The following is a 26,353-nucleotide window of genomic DNA, read 5'->3' as shown; positions in this document are numbered from 1 at the left end:
TATCATTTCTGACCAGATCTGAAGAATCTTCCTCTTCTAATTCAGTAATGTTCTCTCAGTTGTTACAAAGGAATGATATTTATCACCATTAGTCTTATTAATCTCACTGTTTCCACAGCTTATTACATTTGCAAGCAATCCAGCTGATATGTGCTGCCAGAGCTTGGGCCATGTTGTCAGCTCTAGTTTTTCTCCTTCTTTTTTCTTACAGAAATGTTCTTTAATCCTTCCAAGATTAATTTATATTTCTTTCTTATAGCTTGCCCCTTACCTTTTTTCTTCTACCACCACTTTTGGAAAAATTATGTCATTTTTGGCAGACTAAATGTTTTGTGTTTGAACAGTGTTATCATTCCATGTAATCTGGGTATTACACAACAAATCAGAGTACTTTTGTTTAGTATACATTCTTTTTGCATTGTGGACATTAATTAATTTCCTTTTCTTCTAGGCATTTCTTGTGAGTTTCTCCCTTTCTTTTTTTTTTATTATATTTACTTCTTCATGCTGTAAATCCTCAGACTGCTGTATACGTGTATTCAGAAATCCAAAGTTCTCATTTGTATTATCATGTTTAACAGGGGTAGAGTGGTTTTACGTGTAGAGGGCACTTCTTTCCTAAACATGTTCTATTTCCATTTTGCCTAATATTGTGGATCTCATCAGCCCTGTCATTAATGTATGTAACAAGTTTTCCAAACTGTGTCGACTGCTCTTATATAATCATCTTCAATTAAGTGTAGACTTACTAGCAATAATAGTAAATAAATCAGCAAGCTCTTGACACAAGGAACACAAGTCTCCAGTGTGTTCAGGTGCTACCTTTTACATGCAGAATATCATTTATTACACTGGACATGGGGTTTATGCTTCAGCAAATCGTTAACAGCACAGCACATTAATCAGATTCACCAGAAAAAGTATTTCACATTTGCTAGTGGTAACATTTAGTGCTGCAGAGCTTTTAAGTTATATAGTACTGTGATAATATAAAAATAAAACATGCTTAAAATCAAATGCCTCACCACTGCTATTAAGCTGGACATTGAAAAATAATTTTAGTTATCCACAGTAATATCTCATCACACCTTCTTTAGTCTTTTTTTCCACATTTCCTTTCTCCTTCTTTGATATATAATGCTTTCCCTGTTCTGCAGTTCCCACCCTTCCTTAGATGTGTTTATAACCAGATATACTGAGTTATAACCTTGAGTCTGTACACACCTTACCTCATACTTGATATATATATATATATATATATATATATATATATATATATATATATATATTTTTAATATATATATATATATATATATATATATATATATATATATATATATATATATATATATATATATATTTATATATATATATATATATATATATATCAGAGAACTAAATGTGTTTGTTGAACTAAATAACACTTGAGAGCAGGTAACCAAATGTCACTTAACTTGCAACTCTAATTCTCTGAAGTAAAATTATGGGTACATCTTTCTTGATATTACCAGGAAGTCTGATACACAAAGCTGTCTTTATAGTCAATAATAGGAATTTTTTAAGTAGTTGTGTACCCAATCAATCTTTAAATGTAATTACTCTGAATCTGATAACGTGCAACCTGCATTGCCAGTGCTGCCCGTTATGTCATGGCCTGACATGATATTGCCAAGTTCTGATTTTCAGTGGACTACCGGTGGACTCAAAGAGCTCAACTGAAGCTGCTTTAGCTGCCTCAATTTTTTCATCTTTGTCAGTCTCACTTCATCTTGATGCTTATTTAATGCCAGTTCTATCACTTCATTGGTACTGACATGTAGACTTTAATCTTTTATACATAAAACCTTTTCATTTTAAACTTTTGGCTTACAGATGTAAAAATGGCTGTGCAGTCATTAGTAGCATTTGTGCAAGAGACCAAAGTGGTGGATTATATTGGGAATCTTGCACTGATATGAAAGAAAGGATCAATGAAAAACGAAATCAAACTGCATTTTTGCAAAATATTTACCCACAAGATGGAGTAGTTACAGAAATGCAGTAAATTATGTTGTGTTACATCATTAGAGCAATGAGAACCAGAAGGGTGTGTTCTGTAGGAAATATACCAGATTTTTGCCCACAGCAGTAGCTGACAAGTACCTGATTTGCATGGCCTCTGTTTATTCATGGTCTTCCAGGTCTTTACAGACACTGTTATTAATGGAGCACTGTTTTGTTTCCTTGAATATCTTGTGACACCTAGAGATATGCTGTGATCTTGCTTTACACACACACAAACACACACACACACACACACACACACACACACACACACACACACACACACACACACACACACACACATATTCCAATTATATTATCAAAAACAAAGAAGACCAAAATTCACAAGATTGAGACCACAATATCGCAAGTTCACAACAGCAAACGTTTACATTGCCGAAAGTTAAAAGAACGAAACACAGCTACACGTCAGACACCAGATGGAAATTCTGAATAGAGATTGCAGACAGCTACTACAGTTGAATTCATAATTTAAGATTCAAATATACATTTCTCAACATTTTTGTAGTGGGCAAGCCCCCCTGCACCCCCTGCAAATTATATATATATATATATATATATATATATATATATATATATATATATATATATATATATATATATATATATATACTAACTCCAAAACTGGACTGCAGTGGGGAAAAGGGTACATTTCTCGATCCTCACTGTACCACAATCTCCATTAGCAAGCATTGAAAAAGGTACAGTCCTTAAGAGTGTTTAAATTTAGTACCTATTTTTTGTCTCTGTCCGCGAACTCTATTCAGACATTCTGGATGGTGTCTGACATGCGCAGTTGTGTTTTGTTCTTTCAACTTTCTGCAATATAAACTTTCGCTGTTGTGAACTTGCGATGCTGTGGTCTCAATCTTGTGCATTTCGGTCTTCTGGGTTTTTGATAATGTAATAGGGATCCATATGTGTATATAATATATATATATATATATTTATATATATATATATATATATATATATATATATATATATATATATATATATATATATAGATAGATAGATAAGTGCCCTATAGTTACTGTTTGCTTGTTTACCATGTTTGTGTATGTCTTACAAGTGCTTAATCACCTACTTTTTTGTGCTGGGAGTCCCTATCAGCATATACAATGTTGTTTTGTGTTCATTTGTTAGTTCTTTACTTAGTAAACCAAACAGTTTAATACAAAGATCTCTTTGGAGCTTGTAGACTATTCTCATTTGAGATTCATTTATTCATATGTGCAGAGTGAGACATAGATAAATGGACAAGTGATGCAGTAAGGTTCCGCTCTCTGTCTATTTTGTATAGGGCATTCCTATATATGAAAGTGTCACGAGGGTTTGCTGGGTGCTAGGAGGTTGTCCTGAGTTATATTGCTTAAGGGAAGCACTTTCACCTTTAGTAATGCTAGATTCATCTCAAATTGTGTTATTTTAATTAAGGGCATCTGTGGGTGAAACCCCTACAAAAAATTTTGGGAGATTGGAATCTTGTGGTTTTGAGCAGTTAAGTGTTTGGGTTTGAAACAATGTTTTTTTTTTATGTTTTATGACTCCGGTACCGTGTATAGCGTTAAACATATTCAGTAAAGCAGGTGTAAAAAGTAGAGTTTTGTGAAGAACCCACAGCTGTGCAGTGTAATCTCACTGACTGTGTAATGTACTTGGTATCACTAAAAGAAGTGTAACCCTTTCAGAAAATGAGAAACATTAATTTGTATACATTTTCATGAGCCTTTGCATCAGCATACTGAAACAGATACAATTGTCAGGTTTATAAATGCATTTCCAACTTTAAAAAAGATGAAAAGAGTGCCTTTCCCCTGACCACTACGACTGCAGGGTACAGGAGTGTAAATATTATTTGACAGAGGTTAGGTTCACTATCATCATGCATTCTTAGGAAGTATATGAAGAAAGCAGCCTTTTTGTTACTGTTGTAGTTGTGTGTGTCTTCACTGACTTCAGCCATAACAAGCACAGATTAGTATTTCATGGTAAAAGCATTAATTATGTAACTGAATTCATTTTACACATTTTACAATGTAACCGAAGCATTTTTGTGTTGTTTACCACTGCCAGTTTAACCATCGTCCTTATTTTATAGGTGCCTGCTGTCCAGTATGTGCTGGTATGCTTAAAATTTTATACAGTGAGGAACAGCTAGACGTTTTCTCCAAGGTAATTTTTTTCTTTTGAAGACCAATGGTACATGTTTTAGTAAATTGTTTCACATCAGCTTCAAAAGACAATTTTCATCTTGAAAAAAGACATAATCTCAGTAATGTGGCAAAATGTTATTTATTTATTTCCATCTACGAGTGTGTAATGTTCTGGTACTCCATCTGAGATTAGTTTCTCTGCCTTGTGCCCACTAAGTGTTGGGATAGATTCTGGTAGTGAGGGAATGCATGAATCAATGACTACCTCTGTATGTAATAGACTGGATATATGCAAATAACCCCTTAGGGACATTAAGTTTTTCAGCTCCATGGCTTTTGAATGCCCAATGTCTCTTTACCTTTTAAGTCTTTATGGATACATTTAGGCCAATCAATTGCATATATCCAGGAAGAAACAGTGACTCTGCAATGCTTAATCTGAGTTGCCTAAAGAAATGTCTGTTCTTTCAAACAAAATACATTAATGAATTCATGTGCTTGAAAACACAGTTGATGCAAGAATTGCACTATTGTGCTTGCTCCTGTGCTTTAGAGGTGATAAAGCCCTGACTACAGTTCAGGTGTCTCACTTTCAGTTAGGAGCTCAGGCAGCAAGTGAGATGGGCATGCCATCCTGGTTAGGAGGATGCGTGTACTTAGGCAAATCTTACTGCTGATCCTTGATGGAGGCCAAGAATGCCCTTGGGGGAGTATTATGTTTAGGTGATAGGGCTGTGGCTGAGTTGCAGTAAAGGTGAGATGATATGTTACCAAGTCCACTGCATGCCCTTCCCTGGGTTGTGATGGGTGTGCACAGGGGGTGAGAAAACAGAAGCAGAAAACACTCCTCATCAGCATTGTGATTCTGCCTTCGTCTCCTCTACAGTCTGTGACATGAGCTGGTGATAGTCCAGCAGAGGTTAATAAAGTTGAGTAGACCTAGTGAATGAGCCTGTGGAAGTAGCTGATGGTCAGCTGTGAGAAGTGAAAGATATTGCAGGGAAAAAATAAAAAAGAATTGCACACTTGCTCAAAAAAAAAAAAAGTCCTCCATGTGTACCAAATACCCTGCATAAAAGGGGAAACATCAGCTTCTTCTTAATCAGTATCCACTTCCTACTTGTTTACTATTAAAATTACCTTATGTCTTCCCAGTACATTCTTGAATTCTGTTTTCCTCAGGAAGACCATGTCTTGCATCTAGATCCACTCCCACTCTGAAAAAAAATCCTCTTACCTACCCTTCCTGACCATACCTTCAAAATATGCTCTTTCTTCTTACAAAGTATCTCTTCTGAAGGATACTACCCTCTTGAACTTTAAACTTTAATTCTCTTAAAAATACTTAAATCTCTTTGCTATGTCCCCTTATTCACACATCTCTTCATGGTTATACAGTTTGTCTTTCTTTTTCTTCATATTTCAACTCTTGTTGACCTTACACTATCTTGCTTTTTTGCAGAGGGAAGGTCTCTAGAAATGTACACAGGGTAGTATATGTAGTTACACCTGCTGGCTGTATAGAGGAAGTAAATCTTTCCTTTTTCTGTTGGTCATGTATTTACTTATGCATCCCAGACTCCTAGCTTTCCTTAATGTCTTCTTAGATTGACTACCCACTTTATATGATCAGCTCTAAGTATACCAAGGCCATTGTCCTTTATTGTTATTCTTAGTATCTCATCTCCCTTATGTTGTCTTCTCTTAATTTTGGTTATCCAGATGCACTTTTGAGTATAAAATGCCATACATTTGGCATTTCTCTGATTCTGTAAAATTTTCTTTGCATCCTGTCTACTCTACCTTCTCTTTGGGACATGTTGCAGATCTTTGCATCTTCAGTAAAGGTGACTACTTTTTCTATAATCTTTCTGCAGTGCAACTTAAACATTGAAGTAAATATTCCCCTTGACTTTTGTCAGTGGCAGAACATTTTTGGATTTCATATAATTAACTTCTAACTTTGTCCCTTGGGTCCACTCCAATTTTAACTGATTTGCTTAGAGTATTGTCTTTGACATGATGCCAGATGCATTTCTACAATGCAAGTGGGTCACATCCCTAGCGTTTCTCTTGTTTATTACTTTGGAGAACTTGACAGTGAAATCTAAAGTATGCAAGCATTTACGTACTGAGATGTATATGATGTCATTTTAAACCCATGCAGAACATTTGATGTAGGAAAAATTGGTTTGCACATGGAACTGTTTCATTTATGTTTACACTTTGATAACCAGGTTGGTCACTGTCATGTTAAGTATATTTACAGGGGAGAAGTGGGAAGAAAACTCCACTTACAACACCCATTCACTTTCTGATAAATCTTGATGCATTACAAAATATATATCAGTGAGAAACAAATATGGGCTTTTAATGAAATTACACATAAGCATATGTTCTTGCAATATACAATATACAAACAGAAAAATAAATGAAAGAGAATTTCTGGCTGAGGTACGAAACTTGCCATCATGATCAGTTAAATGCAATAGATTCAGGGTGTTAGGCAACCATTCAAGCTGCTGAAAGCTGAGTTGGTGAAGATAGTTACCTGAAGTTGGTAATCTTTTTCCCTTTTCTCCCTCATACCTTTGGGCACTCCCTTGTACCATTGTTGGTATTTTCTGTTAATTAATTTGCTGACATGGCAGATAAAAAAGAAGGTAGTCCGGGGTTTAAGTGGTGTTCTGATTGGGACACAAACTGCCTACTTCTGATGCCACATTCTTTGTGTGTTTATTTTTTGGGAGCTTCTCATTTATCTGTTGAACCGCCCTGTACTATTTGTGAGAACTTTTCTAATAGAACATTGTTGGAAAGGAAAAACAAGCTGATACTGAAGGGACTTCTAAAATCTCCCTTTTCAGAGGCTATTTCTGGGTCGGAGGTCTCAACCCCTCCTAGAGCCCATAAGAAAATGGATGTTCCAACTAAGGCTAAATCTTTGCCTTCGTTCCCGGCTGGGGACTCCCGCCAACCAAAACCTAAAAAGGCTAAAGTTTTGGCTCCGGAGCTCTCTCAGTCAGCCCCAGTCCTTTCAGTGCCTAAACCTTTGGCACCAAGGCCTTCGACTCCATTAGTGATTTCGGCTTTGTCTTCTCCTGCAGCCTTCTATATATCGGCACCGAGGGGCTCCTCGGTTCAGACCATTACCACTGTATCAGCACCGACCATTCAGTTGGCACAGACCTTGACCATGTCAGTTCTGAGATCTTTCTCGGAACCGACGCCTTTATTGTTGAATCCAGTTTTGTCGGTTCGAGCTTCAGCACCAACAACCACTTCAGCACCGATCCCTGTGTCGGTTTCAGCCTCGGCACCGACAACCACTTCGGCACCGATCCCTGTATTGGTGCAGACAATGACCTTGGTACCAATGACTTCTTCGGTGCAGACAACAGTAGTCCAGTCTTTCTTGGCATTGTTGTCCTCGGTGTGGTCAGATGAGATGGGCACCAAGTCTGCCTCTTCTGTGGACAGGCCTTTTTCTCCCTCAGTCTCTGTGAGGTCCACTAGAAGCCTTTCCGAACACAATGTGTTGCATCTTGTGGCCCAGGTACTCTTGGCCAGAGGTATCCCACCCCTCAGGAACTATCCTTCCTTGGGAGGTGATCACCCATCTCCAAAGACCCCTTCCTATTCTCCTCCTTCATTGCCTTTGAAGTCCATGGATATAGCACAGTCTTCCCCTTCTGCAGTTCCCTTTATGGATCTCACTAAGGAACCGCAGTTGCCTTCATGGCAGGAAAGTTTTGCTACAACCCAGGATGTCAGCTGTGACACTTATAGCTTGCTGCTCCACAGCCATCCAGGGACTCCGGGTCAGCAGGCTGAGCCACTTAGGGGAGGGGTGACCCCTGTCCTAGACATACACTCCTCTTTGGGTGGACCAGCCTTCCAACTGATGGAGAAGGCTTTCGCTGCTGCTGGTGATACCGGACTGTCTATACCTCCGCCCTAATCTGGTACACTGATTTCACAAGTTGCATCTAGTGGACACTGGGTGCAAGGGCCGCAGGACATATTCCCTCAGGAATCCCCCTTTCCATTGTCTTCTCCAGCTTCTCCTGCTGAGGAGGTCCACCGGAAAAGTTCGTGTAAGAGGAAGCACATGGACTCCACAGAGGAGTCCCTCACCGAAGACACAGACTTCGATGAGGGGGAAGGATCCCCTTGGTCACCCTCTGAGGTATCCTTTGGTGATATCCTCGAAATCCTGAAACAGAGAGGTGACTGGCAGTTCCCTAATCTGACCACTGAGGAATCTATGTTCTTGCAGGCCTTTCGCACCCGGCCCCCTACCTCCTTGGTTACTCCACCTGCCGATGAAATTGTCCGGCTCATTGTGCAGTGTGCTTGGAAGGCTCCTGATACTGGTGAAGCTATTCCCCGGATGCCAGATAATATCTTGTCCCCTCCTGCTTCAGATCCCCATTGGTCCAAAGGTCTTCCTGTGGATGCTTTGGTGGTGGCGGCCACAACAAAAAAGGATCTGGCAGAAGAAGAAAGCCAGACTGTCCATTCGCCTAACAGAGAGTCCTGGGCCCTGAACAGGATAGGGAAGTGCACCTTTGCTTCAGCAACCTTTGCTATCAGGTCCCAGAATTATATGGCACATTTTACCAGGCTTTAAAGGGATCTGGTTCCTGAGCTCTCTGAAACCTTGTCTGGTGCCGTGTCTGATGAGGTCCCTGACAAAGTGTCCTCTCAGCTGGCCACCATTGTGTCTATATCTAAATCCTCTATGCGACTGATATCTCACCCATCAGAAGGAGGAGCTAGAGCAGCGGGTTCAGCTGCGGTCTTGAGACGACATACCTGGATGCACTTGTGCAACTTCGCGGAACCCTTTAATTCTTCTTTTCTTAATGCCCCCATTGAGGCCCCCTTGTTGTTTAGGCCCAAAGTTAAAAGCACACTTGCCAGATGTGAACAGGACAGTAAGACCCTTTCTGCCGTAGGTGTCTGTTATTCTTTCTCTCAATGTGCTTTCTCCCAAAATCAAAAGAGTGGGAAGATATGGTTCAAGAAATCTCAGGGTCCTTTCCGTGACACACAAGCCAAGTTCTCCCCCAGAGGCAGAGGGGGACACTCACAGGGAATTTTCTCCTTTTGGGGCAGAGGGGGGTCCACATAAATAGGGTTCCAGGGATTCTTTCTCTCGTCAATCCTACCAGCGCTCCTGAAGAGCATCCCAACTCCTTTCCTCTGGAGGTGGTTGGGGGACATTTCTCCTTGTACCCTTCTGCCTGGCTAACCATCACCACCGATTCCTGGGGACAAAGGATTATAGAAAAACAAAATAAGAAACCACACAGTAGCACAGAATGAAATGATAAAGCGCTTTTTGTTTATTCCAATAAACAAACTTCTTCACATCAAGAAAAACAAAAAGTCACAGCTTAAATACTCTCTGGGCTAATACTTACAAAGTCAATTAACTACTTAAAGTGAAAGCTGACTTACAAGACACGCCCTATTTGCAAACACAACTAGACTAAAAACTGCTTTTAAAGTAAAAGCTAAAAATCCAAATAGTCAGACTAAAAGTACAACTAGCGTTGTCTATACAAAATGTGTAAATTATTATTTCTTTGCCTCACTAGCTTAGTAGTAGGCTAGATTTACACATTTTTTATAGACAACGCTAGTTGTACTTTGTAAGTATTAGCCCAGAGAGTATTTAAGCTGTGACTTTTTGTTTTTCTTGATCTGAAGAAGTTTGTTTATTGGAATAAACGAAAAGTGCTTTATCATTTCATTCTGTGCTACTGTGTGGTTTCTTCTCTATTTTGTTTTTCAGTAGTCTGTTTTGCCTGTTCAGTTTACAAAGGATTATAACCAGAGGTTATCATATTCCCTTTGATCTTTGTCCTGTCCCTTCAAAAAATCTTCCCGACGTTCCACCCAGTCAAAGGGAAGAAGCAGCACTAGAGATAGAAAAGCTGCTAAGAAAGAGAGTCATCCAAATAGTCCCTCCAGACCAGATAGGATCCAGATTCTACTCAAGACTATTTTTGGTGCCAAAGAAAACTAGGGACTGGAGACCAATTTTGGATCTCAGTGTATTGAACAAGTTTGTGAGAGTACAAAACTTCCGGATGGTCACAATACAGTCTATCCTCCCGCTTTTGGAAAAAGATGATTGGATATGCTCAATAGATCTTCAAGATGCATACTACCACATAAAGGTGGACAGGCCATCAAGAAGATTTCTGCACTTCAGTGCGGGATCCAGTCACTACCAGTTCAGAGTACTGCCCTTCAGACTCTCTACATCCCCTAGAGTGTTCACAAAGTACATGGCAGTTGTCACAGCTCACTTGCGACTTCAAGGACTCCAGGTGTTTCCATACCTAGACGACTGGCTCATTTCCGCCCCCACCAGACATCTACTGGAAAAAGCCTTGGCATACTCTCTCCTCACTGCTCAAAGGCTAGGCATAACCATAAACTGGCCGAAATCCAATCTCACCCCATATCAGTCGACAGAATTCATAAGGGTTAAAGGGTTATCTTGGACACAAAAAACTGCAGAGCTGCTATCCCTGAGTACAGAATTCTAAGGATAAAGCAACAACTAATTCCAATCCTTTCAAAGGAAAAATCCACGGCTCTCTCAGTTCTACAGCTGTTGGGTTCCATGGCAGCCTCCATCACCATTGTTCCCCTGGCCAGGTTTCACATGAGGTTTCTACAATAGCTACTGCTCACCCAATGGTATCCTTTTCAGCATCCTCTTTCAACCATGATTCGAGTAACCCACAGATGCAAACAGGATTTAAATTGGTGGATGACACACAATCTCACACAATGGTCTCGCCCCTTCTCACCCAGCAACCCAAGGCCACAGTGGCCACAGACGCCTCCCTGATGGGGTGGGGTGGGGGGGCTATGTCAGGGACAGACAGTCCAAGGCACTTGGTCCAAACTGGAGGCCCATCTGCATATAAATGTTCTAGAGCTTAGGGCAGTGCTTCTGGCGTTGCAAGCATTCCATCCCCTGCTGCCGTCTGGGACAATTGCGATTCAATCAGACAACATGGCAGTGGTCTGGTACATCAACAAGCAAGGCGGAAACAAATCTTACCCCCTTTGTCGAGAGGCCATGAGGATATGGCAATGGGCGATGGCTAACAACCATTTTCTTCTAGCAACGCACATTCCTGGGAGTTCCAACGTGATAGCAGACAGACTCAGCAGGTGCATTCTTCAACCTCATGAGTGATCCCTGAATCCCTTGATAGCGGTGGAGATCTTCCACCACTGGGGCTGTCCTTGCTGCAACCTCTTTGCATCCCTGATCAACTACAAATGCAGCAACTACTTCGCCCTGATTCCCATCCAGGACAGTCACCCAGGGATGCTCTAGTCCACATTTGGCCCTCGGGTCTTCTTTACGCATTTCCACCCTTTCCCCTCATTCCCCAGTTTCTGAAGAAAGCCCATCGGTTGAAGAGCAAGGTGATCCTCATAACACCATATTGGTCTCGACAGATTTGGTTCCCCTTCCTTTGGCCTCACCTTTTAAGATCAACCATGGATTCTCCATCCAACCCCGGAGTTGATCTCACACCCACAGAACCTGATTCATCCCAACCTGACTGAAGCTAACGGCTTGGCTACTCCAATTCCCTTGATGGCCAGGCAGAATGATCTTTCTTTACCAGTTTGTTTTTGGTCGCTATTACTTTTGCCAGACGTATTTCTGAACTTCAAGTTTTATGTATCAAGAGTCCATACTTGATTTTTCATAGAGATAGAGTGTCTCTGACAACTAATCCGTCATTTCTGCCTAAAGTGATCCCTGAAATGTCCATTAATCAAGCCATTGAATTGCCAGTTTTCTTTCCCAATCATTCAAACAGAGGAGAGTATTGCCTACATACCCTAGATATACACAGGCAAATCCATTTTTACTTAAACAGGGCTAAACCCTTTCGTAAATCTGACCAGTTATTTTTGGCCTTTTCTGGACCTAGATTAGGATCTGCTGTTGCTAAGGTCACATTAGCTAGATGGTTGAAGGACTGTGTGACCTTTATTTACACACAACGTAATATCTCGTTGCCTACTACCATTAAAGCTCATTCAACAAGGTCGGTGGCAACTTCTGCTGCCTTCCATTCCAGAGCTTCTTTACATGACATCTGTGCAGCTGCAACTTGGGCTACGGCTCATACCTTCATCAATCATTACAAATTGGATTTGGCCTCCAGGGGAAGAGCATCTTTTGGTTCTATGGTGCTCAGGAATATCTTTCTATGAGAGCCTCCCAGGAATAGAGGTAGCTGGGGACTCTGTCTCATGCGTAAGGAATGAACGAGGATTAACAATATCAGATAAAGAAGTTATGTCTTGCCATAACATTCCATCTGTATTGTTGATCCTCGTTCAGTCATTACGACCCTCCCTCCTTCCCCCTCCTGTGGTTTCTAGCAGATCTCACCATCCAGTTCTCTTAGATTATTGACCAGAGGTAGCCTCTACCTTCTTTGACTTGCAAACTCAATCTGAGGTAACAGGGAGAGGGGAATTCTGGGTAAGAGTTTTTAGCTCAAGAGTTTGTAGCTGTCGCGAGCTTGGAAGATGGCCAGCTTGGTTCTGAGGTCGGAACCGATACCCACATGTAATGACTGAACGAGGATCAACAATACAGATGGTGTTTTATCACAACTGATCCTTTTCATTCCAAACCAAAAGTACACCATACACAGTAATTTTCCAGGTGTTCATCGTGTTACCCTGCTGCAGTCATCACACTTGGGTTATCCTGTCATCAGGCAGTCCCGCAGTCGGCCTGAATTCCAAAGTCTTGGCCTGGCATCGGTTGCTGTCGCTTCTTCCCTGACGTCAGTGCATCAGGGGTATATAAGAGGCATCCAACGCCATTTTCTTCAGTCTTTCTTGCCGTGCGGTGCCCGAAGCAGAAGCAGCTCACAAGTGCCGGTCAGCCGACACCTGAGATTTTCGAATCGAATTTCAGTCCGAAGTCTTCAAAGCTAAGTACCCTGTTGGGGAACCTTTTCTTGCCTCAGTCCGATGTCAGAAAAAGTTAACAATTGCATTTCTTGTGGGAAGCAAATACCTCATAAGGACTTTCATTCTTATTGTATTCCTTGCCTGGGCGCAGACCACGACGTCACTGGTTGTCGGTTTTGTGCTAGGTTCAATAAGCGAACTATAAAGCGACGCTTTGATTTCACACGACACTACTTCTGTAGGAAATTTAATTACACTATGCCTTCGGAGCAACCGACTACCGGCGTGCATAAAAAATGCAAAGATAAACAGGCCTTTATCTTACCTCTACACAAAGGTGGTAACAATAACAATGTAACAAATTTCCGCCCTATAGCTATCCTGTCCCCTATCTCTAAAATCCTAGAAAAATGTGTCCAACTTCAACTCCTTCCATATCTCCTAGATAATCACCTCATAACTCCCACACAACACGGATTCAGACCAAATCATAGCACCATGACAGCCCTCCTCTCCTTCCTTGAACTTGTAAATAAAGCTCGTGATTCTGGCCAATTTGTCTCTACCCTGCTACTTGACCTCTCCAAAGCCTTTGATACTATATCACACAGCCTGCTTTTAGCTAAACTCTCTGAACTTAATCTATCTCCTCCTCCTTGAGTTGGTTCTCTAGCTACTTAACCAACAGAAATCAAGCAGTAAAATGGAAGAAAGCCACCTCCCCATTCCTTAGTACCCCTACAGGAGTTCCTCAAGGCTCCATACTGGGTCCCCTTCTATTTAATATGTTTATAAACAATTTCCACAAATCTATCCCATTCTCAAACATCATCCAATATGCAGATGATTCAACTATCATCTGTTCTGCCACTTCTATCGCTATACTTCAAAACTAACTCAAGATGCCTTCTCTACCACAGAGCAATGGATGTTAAGTAACCATCTAGCTCTTAATGCTTCCAAGACCAAACTAATGATATTTACTCCTTCTAAACTTACTCCTTTTGATATGAACACATTCTCAATCACTACTCAAAATAGCTCACCTCTAGAAATAGTGTCAGAGACTAAGTTACTTGGGGTCCAAATTGATAACCAACTTAAATTTAACTCTCACCTACAACTAAATATCAAAACCCATCAGAAACTAGGCATGCTTTACAGACAGAATCCCTACCTCACACCTGCCACTAAAATTACTCTCTCCACTTGCTTCCTTATCCCCTCCCTTCTCTATGGTGCCCCACTCCTAACAAATCTTCAGTCCTCTTTAAAAAAACAGCTCTCCTGTTGCTGCAACAAAATCGCAAAATTTGCCACCAGCCATAGGTCCTCCACCCATCATTGTTCCTCCCTCCAGAAACTACAATGGCTAGAACTTCCCAATCAACTAACTTACATTCAACTAACTCTAGCCCATAAGCTTATTCTCAACCCCTCCGTCTGTCCATCCCTTTCATCTGCCTTTAAAATGCACCTACCCAACAGAGTATTAAGGTCAAACAATCAAAACCTACTAGAAGTGCATAAACCTACTCACCCCCCAGGCAGAAACCTTCTATCCTTCAGCCTAGCTCGCCATTGGAACTCCCTACCACCTTCCATCCGCACCACCTCCAACCACTCTACTTTCAAAAAATCTCTTCATTCACATCTAGCATCACAGTGGGAATGCTCTTGCTCCCACCCTACATAACTAACTCTGTCCTCTTACCTCCCCTTCTCCTTCCTGCTAACTTCCCTACTATACCTTTCCTCTCTCCTCCCCTTCTCCTTCCTGCTAACTTCACTACTATACCTTAGAATTTCATAAAATCTACTAGACAGGCCCTTAAGTCTACTTCCCCCACTATGCAATGTCCTTTAGCATCACATTGTACAATTCCTTAGTTAGTATGATTCCTCTCAAAGCTGTATTCATTGCTATATCTGTTGTACTATTGTTGTATATTCTTCTCAATCTGTATTAATTGTTATTTTTTGCGCATAATTTGTTTTAAAAAAAAAAAAAAAAAAAAGTTTTTTTTTTGCTTCCTTATTTTGTATAACTTTCATTACTACCTGCTGTACCTATATTGTTCTGTTACATGTATCTTTTTGCTTTTTGGAGCTTTTCTCCCCAGGACTCCATTGAAAACGGGTTCTTTATGGCCCAATGGACTATCCTGGTAAACCAACTGCAATAAATAAAATAAATAAATAAATAAAGACAGGCAGCCTAGATCCAAGCCAGACTCTGAGGCCTCGGCTGGGCTGGTTGCCAGATCTCCGGATTTCAGTGAGGCGCCTACGCAGCCCCTGACGACTGCAGAATTGGAACCCCAGACCGCTTCGGATTCTCAAACAAGAGAGTTCTAGGCTGACACAGCCATTTTCTTTAGGCTCTACCAACAACATTGCAGAAGGAGAAGCCGGTGCTGCAGAAACACCTTCGGTTACAGAAGGTGTCTTCAGACTGACTACTCTCACCATAAAATCTTATGCTAAGCTTAAGACTCCTTTAAAACCAAAAAAGACTGCACATCAGTCTCCAGTTCAAGGCCCCATGCCTAAGAAATAGATGCTTAAAATGGCTGAAGATTTGATTTCTTTAATCAGGGGTTCCCAACCCCCCCCCCCCAGACAAAAGGCCTAGACAAGAGGAGGATTATGCCTCCTCTGATCAAGTGTCTATTTCCTCAGATTCCTCTGAGGAACAGGATTACTCCTTTCCCCCTTATGAAGATTCTGATGCTGAAGATTCCATTCCCTCAGCTTCTCCCCCTGAAGACTATTCCTTTGGGGAAACCTTACATACCATGAGGGAACATTTCCACTGGGAAGGTCAGGACTACTCTGACTCAAAGAAAAGGTTCCGAGAGTTTATTTTACTCCCCCAGCATAGACCACTTGCTATCCCTCCAGTTTTAGACATTGTAGATGATGTTTACTTAGAATCTAGTCTAAATCCAGATTCTCTGCCTCCTGCTCCAGCCAAACCAGATAGATATTATAGAGTGCCTGACTCACACAAATTCCTTTACAAAAGCCCTGTTGCTGACCCAGAGACAATCTCCCAGGGTCCCAAAGGGGCTAAGGCTTCTATGGCTAAAAATCCTGTACCCTCTGAAAGGGACTCCAGAGCACTAGATAGGTGGGGGAAGAAGGTTTACACCTCAGCTACTCTAGCTATGAGAGCACTAAATTGTCAATTTCACATGCTGAAATACCAGCAATTCCTAATGTCTCAAATAAAACAAAAGATGAGCATGCATCCTCAACAGTCTGAATTCAAAGAAATGCAGGATCTGTTGCATGCAGCTGAACAGGTGGGCAAACATACTTTACAATGTGGATTTGATTCCTTGGAAGCTTCCTGTAGAGCAGCTGTTACTGGGTCTGTTATACGTAGACATGCTTCGTTAAAGGAACAAACTCTGCCTGATCATGTTAAAGCAAAGTTACTAGATGCACCCTTACAGCAGGATGTCTTATTTGGGGTTAAAGCAGAAGAGGTTTTAAAGAAAATGGAGGATAAAGCAAAATCTATGCAGACGGTCAAATATTTCTTAAAGGTACAACCCTCATGTATCAGCAGAAATTGGCCAGCAAAAAATTGGTCCTTTCCAGCTTCTGACAGACCACAGAGGGGTAAATACAGACACTCAAGGGGCAGAGAGGACAAGCACAAATCCCTTACAAACCTCACCAATGGGGCACTGCAACACAGAAGGGAGGAGAAGACAGGCCCCAAACTACTAGAAGACAAACACAATGACTTAAACCTCAAACTGCCAAGCAAAATTCTCTTGGCAGCTCCCTTGGGAGGAAAATTAGCATTTTTTATAGACAACTGGTACATCGTCATAAAGGACAAATGGGTCCTAGACATTATCTCACAAGGATACAGATTCCATTTCCACACCTTGCCAAGGATAAAAGGAATGCCAAACTTGCCACAAAATCAATGGGCAGAGGCACAAAAACAAATTACAGCTCTCATGGACATGAGAGCCATTCAACTGGTACTTACACAGGAGCAAGGCCAAGGATTTTACTCAAGGCTTTTTCTAGTCCCCAGAAATGACAATGCTTGGAGACCCATTCTGGACCTTTAAATTCTAAACACCTTCTTGCAAGTACCCAAATTCAAGATGCTAACACTACAGCAGCTTCTTCCCATGTTGGGCAAGAAAGCTTGTCTAGTAACGTTGGACCTCAAGGAGGCATACCTGCATGTCCCTATCAGACAAAATTGCAGAAGATACCTCAGTTTCATTGCAGGTTCAACCCATTACCAATTCTCTGCACTGCCCTTTGGCTTATCTACTGCACCCAGGGTCTTCTCAAAATGCCTGGCACCAGTAATTGCATACTGCAGACAAAGAGGAAATCAAATATACCCATACCCGGACAACTGCCTCATCCAAGCAGAAAGCAAGGACATTCTCTTACAACATCTGACTTTTGTAAAACACCTACTAAGTTGCCTAGGGTACACAGTAAACGAAAAGAAATCAAAACTAGTGCCCTCACAAAATATGACATTCCTGGGTGCCAGCTTGAATACAATGGCCCAGATGGCTTATCTGATGCCAGACAAATAACTACAACTAACTCAATACTTCAAAATAATGGCAACAAAGACCCAACTCCCTGCAAGAAAAATTCTGCAGGCCTTGGGCTTCATGGCATCTTGCACACTACTAATACCATTTGCACAACTGCATATGAGGAAATTACAATGGTACCTTAAAAGTGTATAGACTCAACACAGACACTGCTTGGAAACAATGATACCTCTCATTCCCTGCCTTCAACAGGAGTTTCTATGGTGGTCACAGGCATGTCACCTCAACAAAGGTCAGCCTTTCACCTTACCCCCAGCCAGACAAACTATGACAACAGATGCATTGGACTATGCCTGGGGGGCACACATGGCAGGATGGTGCGTTCAAGGCATATGGACTGCAGATCAAAGGATTCTGCACATCAATCAAAAAGAAATGCTAGCTGTACAGAATGCTCTGACAGCCTTCAAGGACCTCTTACATCCAGGACAGCTTATAATAAGGACAGACAACACCACAGTAATGTGGTACATAAAGAAACAAGGGGGTACACACTCCTACCCTCTATGCAGGCAAGCAATGACCTTGTGGAACACAGCACTGGCTTACCAAGTTCAATTACAAGCCCAATTCCTGCCAGGAAAAAAGAACACATTGGCAGACGACCTAAGCAGAAACATCATGGATCCCCACGAGTGGAAACTGGATCCACAAGTATTTGCAATGATAACTCAAAAATGGGGCCGCCCAGACATAGACCTGTTTTCCAACCCCCAAAACTATCAGCTTTCAAAATTTTGCACAAGGACATTTCACCATCAAGCTTGGAAAGTGGACACACTCTCATTCAGTTGGAAAATGCTGACAGTATATGCCTTTCCTCCATTGCCCCTTCTCACAAAGGTGCTGCTGAAAGTCAGGATGGAGAGACCTCGAATGATACTCATTGCCCCGGACTGGCCACGCCAACACTGGTACACACTACTAAGGAACATGGCTCAGGGCCCACCATGGATTTTACCACAAACTCCTCATCTACTCACACAGCAAGGCAGTCAGATTCTACACAGCCAGCTCAAAACCTTAAATTTGGCTGCATGGCACATCACCTAAGCAACCAGCCAGCCCCTCTTTCACAAGTTGTTATGGATGTCATTCTAGAGGCCAGGAGGCCCAGCACCAGGAAAGCCTACTCAGACAAATGGAAAAGATTTTGTGCCTGGAACCAAGCTAAAGGCCAAAATACCCTTCAGCCGGACATACCTCAGATTCTACAATATTTAACTGAGATGTTACACAAAGGACTTTCTTTTTCATCTATTACAATCCACGCCTCAGCTATTTCAGCTCACTACAACACGGATCCTCCCTTATTTTCACATCCACTTCTAAGGCAGTATCTCAGAGGGGCAAAAAACATTAGGCCTCCTAGGAGAGCGCCAACACCAACTTGGGACCTAAATTTTGTTCTGGAAAAACTTACGCTGCCACCTTTTGAGCCAGCTTTCTCAGCAGACTTACAGTTTATATCATGGAAAACTGCCCTGCTGCTAGCAATTACTTCAGCCAGAAGAGTCTCAGAGCTACAGGCACTAATGGCAGTAGAGTCTTTCCTCATTTTTCATCAAGACAGAGTTTCTCTATGAACTAACCCCTCCTTTATGCCAAAGGTGGTATCCAGTGTGGCTCTAAATCAAACCATCCACTTACCCACCTTCTTTCCAAATCCACAGAACAAAGGAGAAAGACTCCTGCATTCCTTGGACATTCACAGGCAACTACGTTACTACTTGGATAAAACTAAGGCTTTCAGAAAATCTGACCAACTTTTTGTATCCTATGCTACAGCATCACAAGGAATGGCTATCTCAAAACAGACCATTTCCAAATGGATAGGACATTGCATACGTTTTTACTACACCCATCATGGAAAACCAGTTCCTGCTAGTATAAGGCCCCACTCCACCAGGGCAGCAGCTACATCTACAGCCTTCCTCAGGGGGGTGCCAACCAAGGATATTCTGGAAGCTGCAACTTGGAGTTCAGTACACTCCTTCACCAAACACTATCACTTACCACTTTACTCTAAGACTAGAGCTGGCTTCGCCACTGCAGTTTTGCAGGGCCTTCTAGCCTCCTCTAACCCTATTTGACTGCACCTCCCATCCTTAGCTTTGGGATTCTACCCAAGTGTGATGACTGCAGCAGGGTAACACGATGAACATAGTACAGTTTTGTACCTACCATAAATGTAGATGTTCGAGTGTATACCCTGCTGCAGTCCAGGTTACCCTCCCTTCATCCCCTCTGACCTAACTAAAACCTTTCAATACCTTAAAGTCTGATACAACCTTTGTGGTGTATTTGCTTATAGCTGGAGGGATGTTTTGTTGGTGCTAAGCTTTTATTATTGGTACTATCTACTGACCATCTTTTGGGGGGCACCTGATATCTGGGGCAAGAAAAACTGAAGAAAATGGTGTCAGATGCCTCTTATATACCCCTGGCGCACTGATGTCAGGGAAGAAGCGACAGCAACCGACACCAGACCAAGACTTTGGAATTCAGGCCGACTGCGGGACCGCCTGATGACAGGATAACCCAATGACTACAGCAGGGTATACACTCGAACATATACATTTATGGTAGGTACAAAACTGTACTGTATTGTTCATGAGAATGTGTCAGACTATTTTGGAGATTGGAACATTTGTAAACAGGAAGCAAAGATAGCCAAAATGCTACTTTTGGGACACCCCTTCTTAGTAAAGGGGTTAATTTACATTCCATTTATTTATTTTAGTGCTTTTATCCCTAACTTTAATAGCTGGTTCATTACATTAATAGCTGCTGTGTTACTTCTTTTTCTACAAACTTCATAAATTATATATCAATTTATTATATAAAACCATAGGATATTAAAAAAGGACTTCTGCCATTGTATAGGCTAATTAATATTCCATAAGATAAAATTCTAATTATGTCCTATTTAGAATGTTCAGTGCCAGAGCATTTATTTCAAAGAAAATGTTACCCCATTAAATGCAGCCAGGGCAGAATTAAAAACACCACCTGACTGTAATTTAGTACTAACTCCAAGAAAGATCCAGCTAAGCTAGAGTTTTCAATGTGTAATACCTTATACCTCCTGTAATGGAGGATAATGGTATATATGCAAGTGACCCCCTTAGTGACTTACCAGTGTATCAGCTATACGGCTTCTGAATGCCTGTGACTTTCCACTATCTGCTTTTTAAATCTTTATTGGTGCAAATACTGGCCAATAAAGCTAAACCTCACTAGCTGTAGTCATGCCATGTGTTGCTCTTTTGTCATTACAGCATAAGTGGATTGTTTGGTTATATGTAGGAAACACAAAACATCCCAAATAACATCCAAACAAAGTAAAAGGTCAGACAACCCATTCAGTAAAAAAAAACTCAGAAAAGGAGACCCAACACTCTCTTACCTGGATCTTTTTTCAGAGTTTGTGTGAATGGTTTGTCTGTGTGACCTTTTAACCCATTGGTTTATATGTAATTAGTACTGCACAACAGCAGTAGCCCTTTTTGAATGCACACAGTGTGTATTAACCAAGCAATATCTATCAGCGTTTCACTGTTAGGGGTCACCATAGCAGATCACCAAAGACTGGATTAAGAGTGCAGATATTATTGTTTCATGTGCAGCTTATCAGTCTGTCAGTGTGATTTACTTTTACTCTGTGATGTCCAGATGCCTTTCCCATTTTTATCTACTACATGCTTTACAGTATGGTTGTGACTATGAAGTGTAGTTTAAGCTTTACTTCAACATAATGCAGTTTATTATTTGCATCTCTTATTGACTTTTCATTCATTTGCCAACCTTTTAGCAACTCATCCTGCAAACATTTTTGTATTTGGCCTGGTCTATATCTAAAAAGGAGCCATTGTAGTTCATTTCATCTATGTTGTTTGTTATGAACTGAGATATGTATATATATATATATATATATATATGTGTGTGTGTGTGTGTGTGTGTGTGTGTGTGTGCATGTATAAAAAATCTGACAGCATGGAAAATTAACCATATTTCTTTTCTTGACCTGTAATTTTGATAACATCGTGTGGATTTTGATATTCTTGCTGTATGTGTCACATTCTTTCTTTGTACAGTATATACAAAGTGTTACTGTATAGAATGAAAAAATAAATAAATAAAACCAACTGCCTTTCTTTCTTTTGCAGGTTACCAGTGGACAGCCTGTGACAGTGCATGACTTCCTTCAGACTATACGCCAGCATATTTCAGTGCCACAGTGTGATGTCTTTGGGTACCTGAGTATAGAATCTGAAATAGTGATTCTCATCATGCCTGTTGAGACGCATCCAAAGCCACTGCAAGTAAGTACACTGAATCCATGATACAGACCGTTACAGTACAAAAGGACCTGACCAGCTTCTCAATCTGTTGGGTAAACTGCAGATCCTGTTTAACTGGTAGTCTGCTTCTTGTCTTCTATAACAACCACATCAAGTCTGTAGCGTGCTTTGTTTATAATCCTCCATGTGTCTTATTTCATTAAATGTGAGACGCTGCTGTACAAATCTAATATCTCTACCATGGTACTTGATTCTTGAAGTATCCCTCCTTTTCTTCAGAACGTGTTTCCTTTGTTTTTATTCTTCTGAAACAGACTTCCCCCTTTTAACTTTGTTGAGTTTCTTGCAGAACTTCAACATTTAATCATCTGTTGACTATATATATATATATATATATATATATATATATATATATATATATATATATATATATATATATATATATATATATATATATATATATATATATATATATATATATATATATATATATATATATATATATATATATATATATATATATATATATATATATATATATATTTTTTTTTTTTTTTTTTCATTTGTAGTCCTTTTTGTTGTTTCAGGTATAGATAGTGTACCATTTTAAATATCCTCTGGAGTGCCTCCATATGGTCAATGTCTTTGTAGAGATTTGCTTTGTAGACCTGAACATAGTGCAGATTCAGTAGCACCATCTATATTTATGGAAGGGCAGCAACTTCTTTTCAACTATAGTTGCTTTTTCATATGCTTTTTGCAACATATCTAGCAGGTTTTACTGACTTCTCAATTGTTCCCCTACCTACAGGCTATGTAGTATGAGTATTTCAAATCCTTTTCCATTTTTTTTGTTTAACTTTTTTCATTGAGGGCTATCCCTTTCAGAAAGTTTTCTCCAAGAGCATTGCTTTGTATGTATTTTCAGCAAATAAGGTGCTCTTCTTTCAAGTTCTCTGTCCTCATACATACACACACACACACACACACACACACACACACACACACACACACACACACGGGCGCACACACACACACACACACACACACACACACACACACACATACACACACACACACACACACATTTGGCTATATTATATATATATATATATATATATATATATATATATATATATATGTGTGTGTGTGTGTGTGTGTGTGTGTGTGTGTGTGTATAAGCTTCATTTGAGTGTCAGATCTATCATCAACCCTAAGCCCTTTAAAATAACTCTGAAAGAAAGCCTCTACAAATCTTGGTCCTGCCCATCCAATGACCCTACTTAACTTAACTTTCTCTTCCTACATAATTGGATTCCTGTATGAGCATATCTAATATAACTTCCCTCTTCTATAACTTTGTATCCTATTTCTCTCACTTTCCTCTGCTGCTTCCTTATACTTTGCTAACAGTCTTCCATTGCTGCCCGAGCTTCCTGAACTTGCTGTCTGTTCACTGGCCTTTTACAGAAGGTTTTAATTTCTCCTGTATATGTTACAGGTCTTAAGGTCCTACTGCTCCTATTGCTTCAGCCACCCTGTGACTTCTATTCTTATGTTTTCTTTTTCTCTCCCATTACCGACTGCTCTCTGTTATAATATATATATTGTACTGTGCTTAGTATGTTGTCATATGCTTGCTGTCTCTGTCATTTTTGTACCTTGCACCATATATCTGTAGTATTATTTCAACTTACTGATTGTTATTATTTTTTGTCATGCCAATTACTCTTCATATTTCTTGTATTATTTGTATTATTTTGGAGCTTTTCTCCTCAGGTCTCTGCTGAAAAAGGGATGTTAAGTTGTCAATCTCGCCTTCATTCTTGCTGGATGGGTTCGGAGCCAATCCTCGGCTCCGACTCGGCACTTGCTTAGCTTGAGAACTCCTTTTACCAGCTCGAGGCAACCCTATATCCCATGATGCAAGGCGGGACTACCTCAGATCTCGCTTTGCGCTTGCGAAGAGGTCTCCTTTTTTGCCAGCTGAGGTAAGTTTGAGTTTTTCAAACAGCTTAGTCAGGGTTTATCTCCCCCTTTTCCTTTTTTATAGTGTGTAGTATTCATACAATCCACCCTATTCCCCATATAGTTAAAAACTTTTACTTTTTATAAAAAGTTTAAAATTTTCAGTTAGGCCTAGGCCTCCCTTATTAATCCCTATCTGTGTGTCTGTGTTTGTGGGATTAATTGTGTGACTGTTTTGGGGTGTGTGTGTGAGTATTTTTGTTACTCTTTTTCTTGGACGATGTCTAAGGAGGTAAAGGTCTCAGGCTTCAAGAAGTGTGACTCGTGCTGTCAGAAAATGTCTCTGACAGACGGCCACACTTCTTGTGTTTACTGCCTGGGGCCTTTACACCTGCAGGACTCCTGTGCTTTGTGTCACTCTTTTAGCCAGCGAGTCCTGCAGGAAAGGAGGAATAAATTAATCCTCCATGGCTTACTAAAGCCGGAAGGTTCACCCACTAAACCTGGGTCCAATAAGCCTTCCAAGCCATCTAAGGGTCAGGCTACAGCTTCCAAGCCTTCCCCGGTGGCTCCGACTCCTTCGGAGTTGAGATCGGCTCCGGCCGGAGCCGATCTTTCTTCTTCTCAGGTAGGGTCGGTTCCGATCGGTTCCGACACCCAATCTGCTATTGCCTTGTCGGCTCCGGCTGGAGCTGACATATTATCCAGTATCGGAGCCGAGAAGCCTTCGGCTCCATCTGGAACCCAGAGGACGTCGGCTCCGATGACTTCATCCAAGAAGAGATCTCGGTCCCCTTCTTTGGAATCTATCCACTGCCCGGGTCTCCTCTTTTGTCGGAGCGGAGTCATCGGAACCAATCTTCGAGATCTTCCAGGCTGTCTGACCACGATTTAGAGAGGGTGGTAAGCAGGCTGTTGAAGTCGCAGGCACTGGCCCAAATGCTCCATAGCCCGTCTCAGCAGACTTCGCTATTGCTTCACCCTTGAACTTCCTCCTCCGACTCCCCACCAGAGTTCGGAGCCGAGCTTCGGGACAGCGACTGTGTCGGCGCGGAGCTGATACATCCTTTTCGGCTCCGCCTTCGGCCCGATCTCCTCCTTGAGACCTTCCTTGGAGGAATCCGGTCGTCGAGTTTCCCTTGTCGGCTCCGAGGGGGCTAGTGGCATCGGACCCTTGTCCGACCCCGCTCTCCCTCTCGGGGCTTCGGCTTTGGTAAGCTCGGCACCGACATCGGCCTCGGAGCCTTCCCTCTCAGTGGAGCCGGGAATTCCTATTTCCTCGGAACGGGAATATTCCGGCCTCCCAGGGAGGGGAGCCTTTGAGGTGATGAGGAGTGTCCTGGCACCTGAGCCAGGTCAACGGTCCATCCCTCTAGCTCCTCCCTCTTCGGTGCCTGTAGACGCCTCTTGCAAACCTCTTGCTCTCAGGCCCAGGGATCCATCGCCCCAGGTTTCCCCACTGGGAATATCTTCCTCTTCCGAGGTTTCTCCTGACCCTGCAGGGGAACCCCCTCGGAAGAGGACGTGTAAGAGGAAACACACAGACTCCCCTGAGTCTACTACATCTGATACCGACTTAGATGAGTCGGAGGGTTCCCCACGATCCCCCTCTGAGGATGTCTCCTTTTCAGACATCCTTGAGCTCCTCAAACAGAGGGGGAATTGGCCCTCCATTGACCCCTCCGAGGATGAGTCGGTATACCTGGAGGCTTTTGGATCCCGACCCTCCACCTCCTGGGTGTCTCCGCCTTTTGACCCACTTATGCAGGTAGTGGCTCGGAAGGCATGGGCAGCTCCAGATTCTGTGGAACCTGTCCCCAGGAGACCATCCAAATTTATTACGGCCCCTACAGACAAGCAGTTTCTTTCCAAGGGTGTCTGTGGATGCTATGGTGGCGGCGGCCACCAAGAAGGAACTTGCGGATCCTTCAGTACCTGTCCATCCTCCTAACAAAGATTATAGGACCATGGACAGGTATGGAAAGCGGATGTTTTCTTCAGCGACCTTTGCTATGCGTTCGCTGAACTACCTTTGTCACTTCACCAGGCTTCAAAGAGATATTCTCAAGGAACTAGGTGAAGTGGTCCAGGATCCTTCTGCTGCTGGGGCTCAAGAAAAGATTGCCTCACAGCTAGCAATCCTGAATTCCTTATCCAACTCCTCCATGCGGCTCATATCCTATGCAGCCGATGGAGCGAGCAGGGCCGCAGGCACAGGAGTGGCTCTTAGACGTCAAGCCTGGATGTGGCTTTGTAATTTTGCGGACCC

The 26,353-nt window shown here is 41.7% G+C and overlaps 1 protein-coding gene across 1 annotated transcript in view; it reads left to right on the top strand.

The window, feature by feature from the left end:
- Positions 1 to 26,353, top strand: part of RECK (reversion inducing cysteine rich protein with kazal motifs) — a 1,724,192-nt gene that overhangs the window by 1,650,727 nt on the left and 47,112 nt on the right. Inside the window, exons 19-20 of the mRNA XM_044065108.1 lie at positions 4,166 to 4,239; positions 21,982 to 22,137. Of these exons, the coding sequence (XP_043921043.1) occupies positions 4,166 to 4,239; positions 21,982 to 22,137 (230 nt within the window). The remainder of the gene's footprint in view (positions 1 to 4,165; positions 4,240 to 21,981; positions 22,138 to 26,353) is intronic.

The sequence above is a fragment of the Protopterus annectens genome, chromosome 3.part0 (assembly GCF_019279795.1).
Source record: "Protopterus annectens isolate FY-2018-M chromosome 3.part0, PAN1.0, whole genome shotgun sequence".
Taxonomy (NCBI): domain Eukaryota; kingdom Metazoa; phylum Chordata; order Ceratodontiformes; family Protopteridae; genus Protopterus; species Protopterus annectens.
This window is presented reverse-complemented; position numbering and strand designations above follow the sequence as displayed.